Raw genomic sequence first — 11,752 nt, 5'->3', positions numbered from 1 at the left:
CCGATCATTAGTTATACATGAAGTTCTACACCCATCTCTACAATTAAAATTAAAATAAACTCGTCATATCTCATATCATTTATCTTGTCCTACTACATTCAAATAGACCACATTCTCTCTTCGTTGCGGTGAATGTCATCCATATCAAAATACTATCTCATAGGCTGCATTCTCTCTCTGTTGCAGCGAACGATAACTTTACTGCATTATCTCTTCGTTGCAGTGAACGGTACTAACCACATTGTCTCTTAGTTGTGGCGAACGGTATAACCACATTATCTCTTCGTTGTGACGAACGGATATACCACATTATCTCTTCGTTGTGGCACGGTCTTCCACCATAGCAATCACGATTTCAATTCAATTGTTCGAAAATCAAAGAATATTACATCAAATAAAAAGCTTTGGTCACAACCACAATTCATTTAAAAGATTTCACAATTTTCAATCAATACTAATTCACAATGCCTTAGTTCTTAAATTACTTATACCTTAATTACTATAATCAACCACTTTGATTTTATTTCTATTAAATCTAAACATCACAGAACCATCACCAAGACGATGAAGGGAACTACAACTTACTTAGAAATGAATTACTACAATCAATCATTCATTAACTTTTGCATTACAACATCAAAATTTAAATCCCTAATTCTCCTAGTTTATAACATTCACTTTCCTAATCATAATTAAAAGAAAAAGAATGGGTATTAAAACCGTAAAAATCTAGTATATAAAACTGTTTTCTCATAATACCATTCTCAAGCTCTAATTTTTAACCAAATCAAACTTATTTAAGAACTCACCAATTTTTCAAAGAAGTGATGGACGAAAGAACAGTTTGATTCTTAGAAGCTTGAAGATGAATTTGATTTCCTTCCTCTCCCATGGTGGATTGCAATGAGTTTAAGGTGGTGAGCTTGAAACTTAATTAGGGTTGAAAGAACAGTTTAGATGGACCTAAATCAAAGTTATTCTTTGACATGCATGAGGAATTGGTGAAAGAATGAAGATTTTTATCCTCTATGTTAAGGCGGTGGAAATGAGGGCGTGAGAAGGGGAAAGAGTGAGGAATAAATCATTTTTTTCTTCTTCTTTATAATAGTCATATTACTTGTTCCCTCAATTGTCCATTTTGAACTTTCACCATCATAATTTTCATACACTCATATGCATTTACTACAATGTCCTTGAGTTCTTAATTAATTCCAAACATGTTATCCATCTTATAATTCTAATTCCGGTTTATTCCTAAACCACCATGACTCCCAAATATATCTAAGGTTCTCTCAATTTGGTACTAATTGGTTTCCTAAATTTCGGGATGTTACATAGCATGACCAAAATCATCGCTTCTACAAACTTAAAACAACGGTTTTACTTCCATACTCGTGCTGCGTAATAGAGTACAGATTGGTAGCAAACACCACCACAACATATCCTTCCTACGAATTAAAAAAAAAAAAACACTATACACAGTCAACTTTCACTGAAATTTACAGCCTGTCATCATTTTTCTCCTTGTTATATGAAATCAATAGGAAAAAAAAGAAGTAAAAGCCATATAGAAATTTCTTCCATGATGGAACTCACAAAAAAAGGCATGATCTTCATGTTTAGCTTGGCTGGTGAACAAACACGAAAAATAGTATGGTAGTATTAGTTCATTGTTGTACCAAACTATTTTATATAACAGGATCATTAAAATTTGAATAACAAAATTCAGAATAATAATACCATACCTCACAATGATCTGATGAAACTTCTTGTTGGAGCTAGGTACTCCACACATAAACTTCATTATTCCACTAAAAAATTTAAAAAGAAGAGAAGAAAACATGAGATGTGGAGTTTACAAAATAAGTCCACATGAACAAAATCCTTAGATTCAAATATTTATATTAATTTTATTCTATATTGTCCTTTTTAAAACTTTTCCTAAATTAAAATTAAATCGTACCTAAGAAGCACACTTCACGTCTTCATTTTAGAAAGTTCTACTACTATCTCAGGGTACCCCGGATATTCAAAGACCATATAATGTCATAATACTAAAACCATATCATGTTTACAGATATTTTAACAAAACAATGGATCCATACGTCTAATTTGTTCCTTTCTTATTTTCTATTATGTGGTTGTTACTTATATTTCAATCTTTAATACATAAAACAAAAGAAATGGAGTTGATTAGTTTTCAAATATACCATCTGATCTAATCAGAAGCTTGAAGAGAAACAAAGGGTGAAACAATGGATACCTATGTATGAAGCACTGACACGAACACTGGACACGACACTGCCATATAGACACTAGTAATAATTTGAGAAAATTTAAGTAATTGAATATAACTGTGTTGTCACTATAAAGGAAACTGAGTGTGTGCTAAAGCAAAGTATTAAGTTATAACTCGAGGAGTCTAAAATTAGAAGAATTGATGATACCCATCAAACTTAAGATAAGGCTTTACTGTGTAACAAGGTTGCAATGAGCAATGCTTAGAAATCAGTGCAACCTACATGTGGAGATTGACAAGCAGTAGCAAACCCAAAGAGAAAGTTGATAGAAACAAACGAAGATAAAGAACTTTTACTAAATGTAAATGATTAAGAACAAGAGAGAGATATCTCTTCCAATGATTTCCTCCTCTATAAAGGATTACTCCTTACACACAAAACTATCAGATGTACAGAATTACATTAGCTTGTTTGGGCGAGAAAAGCTGATGTTGGAAATTTGTTGATCTGAACAAAAAACTATCGTCTTTCGTATAGCAGACAGGGGAATGCTGAATGCATGGCATTCTGTTTGAAATTTTTGACAAGAATGTGAAAGCAGCTGGAGTTGGAGTGGTTGTTGTACCAGTGCAGATGTACGACAAAATAAGAGTGAAAAAAGTGAATGCAAACAAATTCTGATTGTTCTTGGTGATACAGTGTTATCTTAGTTGTGTTTGAATGTTGCATGTGTTTTCATATATAAGGGGATTGGAAGGGTATGAATTTGGAGCATTGGAATATAAGAATGACGATCACAGCTGCATTAAATTTCTAGGAGTGAAAACTATCTTGTGATTTTATTAATATTCTGTGAAGTTGTGTTTGTGTTTGTTCTTAATTAAAATTGAAGTGACTGGAAGGGACACTAATGCAGTCGGCATACGATGCTTCAAGTTATGGATGATGTTGCAAAGGATGCTGTCATGTAAAGGTATTGGTATTACATCACATGAGCTGAATAACAGGGAAGCTTTTGACAATATAAGGAGCAACATCATGTTTTATGCATATAACTTAATTTAGCAGGTTGTGTAGATCTATATAAGGTAAGGAGCAACATGTCCTACCATGGAATTATGCTGTTTTTACTGGCACAATACAGTTTATAGGCATATGTTCAACTTTGGAATCTTGGTAACATAGAGGATTTGATTACAACAAGTTATTGGGAAGGTTAATAGGAAAATAGTTCTGATTGAGACAAGATCAAGATTATCCAATTGATTAAATTACGATAAAATCCATACTAATCGAAACTATCTAACTCAGATCTGAATTAGGTTTCAGTTTTCATCCCAATCTTTCCCCTATGTATTTTCCATGGTTATGATTATTGCATATTAAGCGTCTGTTTTCTGATTTTCCTCCTAATACCACCCTTTATGTTCAAGCACAATAATAAGAGAAAGTGTATTATCTATTCTCCAAAACTACGGCGTTTAGGTTTCCTGAGACCAAAACTGAACCTAACACAGATAACAGCATTTTTTTTTCCCATTAAAATCATCCTTTATGCTACATTGTCTACATAAATACAATTTATTGATGACCAGAGCACTTTCCCACAATGCCTTTTTTAGTGTCTAAATATCTTACAAAATGCTTGCATAAGCCTTATCCTATTAGTCAAGTCGAACTATATGGATCAAACAATCCCATTATCTCTTGTCAAATAAACCGAGTCTTCAAAAAGAACATTTAGGACCTAAGTGCTTTTCAATGTGACAGTCAAAACACACTATCCAAACACTGATAAATAAGGATTTCTTAAAAATACAACTACATTATTTTATGTCCATGTCCACTAATTTACAATTGTACACTCCTACCATATGGTTATGCATCAAATCAGAAATTAGCATACAACTACTCATAAAAATGGGTCAATGTGAACATGAAGTCATAAAGTAAAAAGAAAATTATGTAAGCAAATGATCACTTTCCCTTAACTTGTGCATTGAAACGATGTTTATTACCATCAAAGTTCCAGTTTAAACCAACAAATCAAGCAGTTGCATGGTAAACGTAAATGAAATGAAAGAAAGGATGGTGTAACTACTACTTACATGGAGAATCATAAACTGTAAGCTCACATGTTGCAGAGCCCCTTGGACACAAGGATATTAGTCCGTTTATGTTGGCCAGTCCAACGTTCATGATATCCATGGTTTGTAAAACTCTTGCATTCTTCAAAATATACCTTGCAAGTAGAAGCTCGCCTGGTAGGCCTAAGAAATTGAATAGATTGCAAGCTCTAAGGTGTAATGAAAGGCATTGTGGAACAACATCTGGGTCTACCCAATTTTCTTTGTCATCTTTTCTAGTCCATGTTTCCTTGTTTAAGTGGGCCTATTAATAATCCACATAAAATCAAATCAAATATATAAAGTTGCCTTAAGAGTCCCGCACAAATTGAGACAGGGAAATTTAGTACCTCACAAATGATTTCGTGTAGAGTCGTTAGACCCAAACCAAATTCTAAGAGTGTACTACGAAAAGATAAATCAAATATGATCCTTAACAAACCTGATCAATGTTAAGCTCTTGAAGCTTAGGGCTGTGGTTGAGAACTTTTATCAAGAATTGCCAACCATAATCGAGAGAATTAAGCTCCAATTTGGTCAAATTATGAAAAGTAGGAATGAAATCATTAAGGTAATTTACCTACAATATGTAGAAAGATAAATCGTTAGAAGTAAAAGTAAAAATAAATATAAATCACTTTCTTTTTTTTTTTTTTTTTCATTCAAACCTTGTCATGGTGAATTTGTAAGCGCAGAGAATGTACATTATGAACTGCTTTCAACGGAAAATGACTAAAAAAGCAATCAATATTAGCTCGTATCAAGTTACTTAAGCAAAAGCTCTTCCACTCATCATAAGTAAGAGATTCCTCAGAATCAAACAATACATTAAATGTAAACAAATCCTCAAGAATTGGACATCCATTTAAGAACAACATCAAATCTCGAACTTTAGGGAACCAAATATTGTCCAATTGAAGGATTTTAAGAGATGGAAGATCAACGGGAGACAAAGTTTCTTCGACACCGAAACAATGAAGGTTGAGAACCACAAGGGTATTGCAGGTGAGAATACTGATGGGCAATTTGGTAAAACCAATGGTTTTTTCCAGTTCTACACAGAGATCAATGCACTCAACACCGAGTAGTACAATAACATTGATCCATGCGGTGACAATTTCCATAGGAGAGCGAGGATAAATAATTTGATAATCATGGTAAGTAAAATCAAGGTGGAAAGTTTTAACGGAAAATGCGAGATCTCGGGAGAGAAAAACTGAGGATACGAAGTTGATAAAGCGAAAATAGGCAGCTTCATCTGTGGCTGTTGTTTTGAAGTGCAGAACTGGAACTGAACGGTAGAGATTCTTCCATCTCTTTGAAAGAATGGATGTGGTAACGGCATGTTTGGTTTCGAGAAAAGAGAGAATGTGACGGAGAATTAAATCTGGTAAAGTGCTTATTATATCTTCTTCTACCATTGGTGAAGTTGATTTTGAGAAGAATAAGAAGAAAGAGAAAAACTTGTCAAGTTACTTTTGTGTTTGTGCCGCTATCTCTTTTGTTCATCGACTCAAGTTAAGGTGAAATGGAAAATAGGGTTAATGGTTGGTTTGCATTTTACTTATTTTTTAACTTTGAAAATAATTTACGTAAATAAATATTTTTTTTTAATTTATAAATTTTTACTAACAAAAAGTGTATTTTATAAGTTATTTTTTCGTAAATTACTTTGAAAAATTAATAATAATGCCTAAATGCATAAAATTTTAATAAGTTGTTTTTTTAGTGTTTAATACTATGTTGTTGATCTTATAAATATTTTAAATTTTGTATTTAGGGTCCGTTTGTTACAGATTAAAAAAAATAGTGATTTTGATGTAAAATAATTTAGAGATTAGTTTTTAGAGATTTTTAAAAAAATTGAATTTACTTTGTGTTTGTTTATTATAATAAAAATCACTTTTTTAAAATAAAATAATCTTTAGTTTGTTTGCATACAACTTATAAAAAAGTGATTTTTTTAATTACTAATAACTTTCTTATTTTAACATTTCTTTTCTCTCTCTATTATTTTATAAGTTACTCTTAGTAGCTTTTCATTTTTAGCTGTTTTTTGATTATTTTTAGCTTCTGATTATTTTTAAAATCTATAACAAACAGATGCAAAACAATTAAAAGTAATTATTTTTATAAAAAAAAGTGGTTTTTTTTTCTAAAATAATCTATAACAAACAGGCTCTTAGTCGTATAAAAGGTTGGAAAAAGCTAAACAAAGCTCTCGGCTCTCGGGATACTATTTAAGGATAAAAATATAGTAATATGACATTAGAACTTATACGGTCAACTTGTACGGTTATGATAGCAAATATTTGAAGTCCAACTTCTCGGGATACTATTTTTAATTCAAATATTTCTTTTTTTGATTTTGGGATACTGATTAACATGACCCTAAAAAGTTTTAGTCAATTTTAGACTTCAAATATTTGCTATCATAACTTTTGGTCTATATTTTTAAATAATTTTTCCATACTTTTATATTTTTGAATCGTTTTTTTTATCTACTTCTAGAAAATACATAAATGGCGTTAGTTTGTGATTGATTCAAAAAATTGACACATGAAAATGGATAGTTGGTCCTTTGTTCTTCAACAAATCAACATTATTCCTATTTATTTTAGGTTGGGTTTTGTAAATCAGAATTCATCATCATTTTCCCCAAATTTATCAATGCTTTTTGCAAACACAAATCAGAATTCGAGCAACAATAAGTGTTCCTGATTTCTAAAACCCAATAATTAACCCTCTAGGCTTCAGCATCATTGCCTCTATTTTTAAAAACAGAATTCATAGTTACGCATGCATGTGAGAGTAAGGAGTCGTGCTCGTGCATATGGCTACTGCATCTAATTGATCATAGTGCGAGGAACCAATTGTAAATGGTTGAAGCCAAAGATGTAACATGGGAGACACAGGTACCATGAGTCTATGACATGTCACTTTGTATCCGCATATTGAAGCGTACAGAAGGATTCAGGATGAAAAATCACGTGGATAATGTTGATGTGTATTTTTATCTACACGTTAGCTTTTCTGAACAAAAATATTGACTCAATAAACAATTATATTTGACTTTCAATGGAGGAAAAACGAAAAACAAAAATCAATAAACAAGAACTAAAATTAAAATTCGCTATATTTCAAGCGTCTAAACCATAGCATATCTATCTATCTATTTCATATATCAAAAGACAAAATAACCAATGAAATTTGCTAGGTTTACATGAATTAAACTACAAAATAAGTGCAGTATCACTTTAACATCAACAACTAAAAAACAAATCATTCTACATACAAAGATAAATGACTTGAAGCATGCTACCTGATAGTTATGGAGTTCAGTTCCGCCACCTCCACACTTCATACATACTTTCAAAACATTAGTAGCTTACAGGTTATAAGTAATTATCAAGACATTTCATCAAGTGCATATAATATAGCTACCATGTCCAAAACCATCCGCTCTACAAACTAAAATCAAAGGTTTCCTTCCATACTCCTGCTGCATAATACCAGTACAAAAATTTGTAGCAAACACCACCACGACATACCCTTCCTATGAGTCAAAAAGAATAAATTAGATGCAGTCGATTTTCACTGAAATTTACAGCATGTCATCATCATTTTTCTCCTTGTTATATGAGATCATAGAAAAAGAAGAAGTAAAAGCCAGGTAGCAATTACATCCTTGTTATGTTAAGATTTATATAACAAGATCATTAAAATTTGAAAAACAAAATTCAGAATAATAATGCAATACCTCACATTTATCCGTTGATACGTCTTCTTGCAGCGGTATTCCATTATTCCTCTAAAAAATTTAAAAAGAGAAGAAAACACATGAGTGAAGGAGTTTACAAAAGAAGTCCACATGAACAAAATCCTTAGATTCAAATATTTATATTAATTTATTTCTTATGACATTTTCTAAATTTAAATCATACCTACAAAGGATGTCTTCATTATAGAAAGTTCAACTACTACTTCAGGATACCCCAAATGTTCAGACCACATAATGTCATAATATCAAAACCATATTATATTTTTGTTCTTCCTATCTTTCCCCTGTGTATTAAATTACATATTAATTGAAACTTTCTAATTCAGATCAGAATTAGGTTTCAATTTTCCCAATCTTTCCCCTTTGTATTTTCCATGGTTATGGTTATTGTTTTTTTTTTTTTTGGTATATGGTCCAGGGACCAACTAATCCGAGGGACACCAATCCCACCGTCCACTAGAAGGTAGCCCATTTAAAGTCAGAGCTTTTTTGCTCAATTGCATATTAATAGGCTGTTTTCTGACTTTCTTCTTAATACCGCCTTTATGTTCAAGCACAGTAATACGAGACAGAGTGTTATCTATTCTCCAAAACTACCCCGATCACCGATAAAATATAACTTGTAAACAGGAAAAACAAATGTCATAAATTAAGAATAATTGATACCAAAACTGAACCTAACACAAATAACAGCATACATGTCTTCCACAATACCCACACTGGTATCCAAATATCTTACAAAATGCTTGCATAGAGCATAAATTGTTGTCCTGTGTAAACTGCTACAATCAGAGTATAGCACAAATAGAAGCCTTATCCTATTAGTCAAGTTTAACTATATGGATCATACGACCCCATTTTGTCCTGTCAAATGAACCAAGTCTTTAAAAAGAACATTTGGGACCACCTAAGTCATTCACATAAGTGCTTTTGAGTGTGACAGTCAAAACACACTATCAAAAGACTGATAAATAAGGATTTCTTAAAAATACAATTATACAACTACTTGGTCATTTGGCCATGTTCTCTAATTTACAATTGCCCCCAATGGTTTTGCATCAAATCAGAATTCAGCATACAACTACTCATAAAAATGGATCAATGTGGATATGAAGTTATAAAGTTAAAATAAATTAGGTAAGCAAGTACTAAATCATTTAAGGATCACTTTCCCTCAACTTGTGCACAGAGATAATGTTTATGATCATTATACAACTACTAGTTTATTTTGTCCATTGTCGTTAATTTACAATTACACCCTCCTACCCAATGGTTATGCATCAAATCAGACTTTAGCATGCAACTACTCATAAAAATAGATTGGCATGGATATGAAGTTATGAAGTAAAAATAAAATTAGGTGAGAAAATACTCAATCATTTAAGGATCACTTTCCCTCAACTTGTGCATGGAGACAATGTTTATGACCATCAAAGTTCTAGTTCAAACTAGCAAATCTAGCAGTTGCATGGTAAACATAAATGAAATTAAAGAAAGGATAGTGTGACTACTACTTACATGGAACGTAATAAACCGTAAGTTTACATGTTGCAGAGGCCACTGGGCTTGAGGATAATTGTTGTTTTATTTCGGGTTGTCCACTGTTCCAGATGTTCATGGTTTGTAAAACTTTTGCATTCTTCAAAATATACTTTGCTAGCATAAGCTCAGTACCATGTAGGCCAAAGAAACTCGATATATAGCAAGTTCTAAGGTGTAATGAAAGGCATTGGGGAACAAAATCTGGATCCACCCAATTTTCATTGTCATCGTTTCTAGTCCATAATCCTTCTTCTAGCTCAACCTGTTAATAACGCACATAAAATTAACTAAAATAAAACATAAAGGTGTGTCTTAAGAGTCTAACATTAGATGAGATATTGCTTGGAAATCATTTGATAAAATTATTAAGTCAGTTTTGTAAAATTATTAAGTCAGATCCAAACCAAATACTAAGAGTGTGTATGAAAAGGTAAATCGGATACAATGATCCTTAACAAACCTCATTAAGGTGAAGCTTTTGAAGCTTAGGGCAATGCTTGAGAACTTCTATTACCATTTTCCAGTTATAATGGAGAGAAGAGCAAAACAAGTCCAGTTTGGTCAAGTTATGAAAAGTATGAATGAAATCATTACGGCAATTCTCCTACAATACGTAGAAAGAAAAAATTTCATAAATAATCAGGTAAAATTCTAAATAAAAAACAAAAGGTAAAGCAAAACAAAACACAAATAATCACATTTGATTCCATAAGTCGGTACCATCATAAACAAACCTGGTCAATTTGTAAGCGGAGAGAAGATACATTGTGAACTGCTTTCAGCGGAAAATGATTGCAATAGCAATCAATATCAGCTGTGGTCAAGTTAGTTAAGCAAAAACTCTTCCACTCGTCACAGGTAAGAGATTCCTCAGAATCAAATGCCACATCAAATGTGGATAAATCCTCAAGAATTGGACATCCAACTAAAAACAGCATAAAATCTCGAAGTTCAGGAAACATAATATTATCCAAATGTAGGGTTTTAAGAGATGGAAGAGCAACAGGAGAAAAAAGCTCTACCACATTGAAACAAACAAGCTTGAGAACCACAAGTGTATTGCAGGTGAGAATACTGATAGGCAATTTGGGCAAATACTCTGTTCCCACATGGAGATCAACATGGAGATCAATGTACTCAACACGCCGTTGTACAACAAAATCAACCCATTTAGTGATAGTGTCCATCGGATAGTAAGGACGGACAATTTGATGAATATGGTAACCAAAAATAAGTTTGAATTTTTGAATGGGAAGTGCGGGATCTCTGAAGAGCAAAACGGAGTATACGAAATGGATAAAGCGGATATAGGCGTTTTGATCTGTCACTGCGCTGCGGCCTAAGTCCAGAACGGGAACTGATCGCCATAGATACTTCCATCTCTTGGAAAGAATTGTAGTGGCAACAGATTGTTTGGTTTCCAGAAAAGAAAGAATGTGACAGAGAATGGCATCTGGTAAAGTGCTTACTATATCCGCCATTGATATCTTGATTGATGCTGTTGTCAAGGTAAACGCCGCTTCTGATGTTAATGTTCCTCTTTATTATTATTATTTTTTTAATAATATATTATTGTAATTTTTTATCTTTTTGTATTCTATCTATATTTTTATTTTTTTTTATTTTTTTAACAAAACAAATTTAATGTATTTCATTAATCATCAAAAGTTCAATACATGAAGGAACAATCTCAAATCTATGGAAACTAATCCAAGAATTGGCCGCCCTAGCTAGCGTATGAACAACCATATTCATTTGTCTCATAATAAACTTAACTTCAAAGTTTGCACAAGATAACATAACAAGGATAATATCATTAACGATTGAAAGAAACTCTGAGTTGTCTCGCCTCTTGGTACGAATTGCCTCAACTAACACTTGAGAGTCACTTTCGAATTGGACTCGTTCAAAACCCCAATGCTTAGCTTCATTCATAACTTGCAATGATGTCCATGTTTCACCCTCCTCCGTTGATAAAACCATTTGTTACCGCTATGTGAATGCAGTAGTAAACTCACCAGAGTTATTACGAAAGCAAGCACTCGTAGGTGTCCTTCCCGAAT

The 11,752-nt window shown here is 32.4% G+C and overlaps 2 protein-coding genes across 4 annotated transcripts; both read right to left on the bottom strand.

The window, feature by feature from the left end:
- Positions 1–1,311: 1,311 nt before the first annotated feature.
- On the bottom strand, positions 1,312–5,869 carry LOC123889133 (F-box/FBD/LRR-repeat protein At4g00160-like). Its single transcript, XM_045938357.1, has 5 exons — positions 5,035–5,869; positions 4,809–4,946; positions 4,349–4,631; positions 1,746–1,811; positions 1,312–1,628 (listed from the first exon to the last, which is right to left on the bottom strand). The coding sequence occupies exons 1-4, from the start codon at positions 5,785–5,787 to the stop codon at positions 1,804–1,806; spliced, it is 1,182 nt and encodes a 393-aa protein (XP_045794313.1). The 5' UTR covers positions 5,788–5,869; the 3' UTR covers positions 1,312–1,628; positions 1,746–1,803.
- A 1,627-nt stretch (positions 5,870–7,496) lies between these two features.
- On the bottom strand, positions 7,497–11,215 carry LOC123889132 (F-box/FBD/LRR-repeat protein At4g00160-like). Of its 3 annotated transcripts, none has more exons than XM_045938354.1 (5): positions 10,424–11,215; positions 10,150–10,293; positions 9,666–9,951; positions 8,127–8,177; positions 7,497–7,922 (listed from the first exon to the last, which is right to left on the bottom strand). In XM_045938354.1, coding segments are annotated over exons 1-4 (1,179 nt in total). In that variant the 5' UTR covers positions 11,171–11,215; the 3' UTR covers positions 7,497–7,922; positions 8,127–8,175. The 3 variants fall into 3 exon arrangements, with proteins under 3 accessions (XP_045794310.1, XP_045794311.1, XP_045794312.1); XM_045938355.1 differs by having other exon boundaries at positions 8,132–8,177; XM_045938356.1 differs by lacking the exon at positions 8,127–8,177.
- Positions 11,216–11,752: the final 537 nt, after the last annotated feature.

The sequence above is a fragment of the Trifolium pratense genome, linkage group LG6 (genome assembly GCF_020283565.1).
Source record: "Trifolium pratense cultivar HEN17-A07 linkage group LG6, ARS_RC_1.1, whole genome shotgun sequence".
Taxonomy (NCBI): Eukaryota; Viridiplantae; Streptophyta; class Magnoliopsida; order Fabales; family Fabaceae; genus Trifolium; species Trifolium pratense.
Note: the sequence above shows the minus strand (reverse complement) of the source record. Positions and strands in the feature narration are given on the sequence as shown.

Bases quoted from the DNA above. Each gene is read 5' to 3' on its own strand.
- LOC123889133 (XM_045938357.1), bottom strand. From the start codon at position 5,787: ATGGTAGAAGAAGATATAATAAGCACTTTACCAGATTTAATTCTCCGT. The intron at 4,947-5,034 runs GTTTGAATGAAA...TACATATTGTAG, and splicing joins TACAAATTCACCATGACAAG to GTAAATTACCTTAATGATTT. The intron at 4,632-4,808 runs GTTTGTTAAGGA...GATTATTAATAG, and splicing joins AAGAGCTTAACATTGATCAG to GCCCACTTAAACAAGGAAAC.
- LOC123889132 (XM_045938354.1), bottom strand. From the start codon at position 11,170: ATGGCGGATATAGTAAGCACTTTACCAGATGCCATTCTCTGTCACATT. The intron at 10,294-10,423 runs GTTTGTTTATGA...TACGTATTGTAG, and splicing joins TCCGCTTACAAATTGACCAG to GAGAATTGCCGTAATGATTT. The intron at 9,952-10,149 runs GTTTGTTAAGGA...CGTTATTAACAG, and splicing joins AAAAGCTTCACCTTAATGAG to GTTGAGCTAGAAGAAGGATT.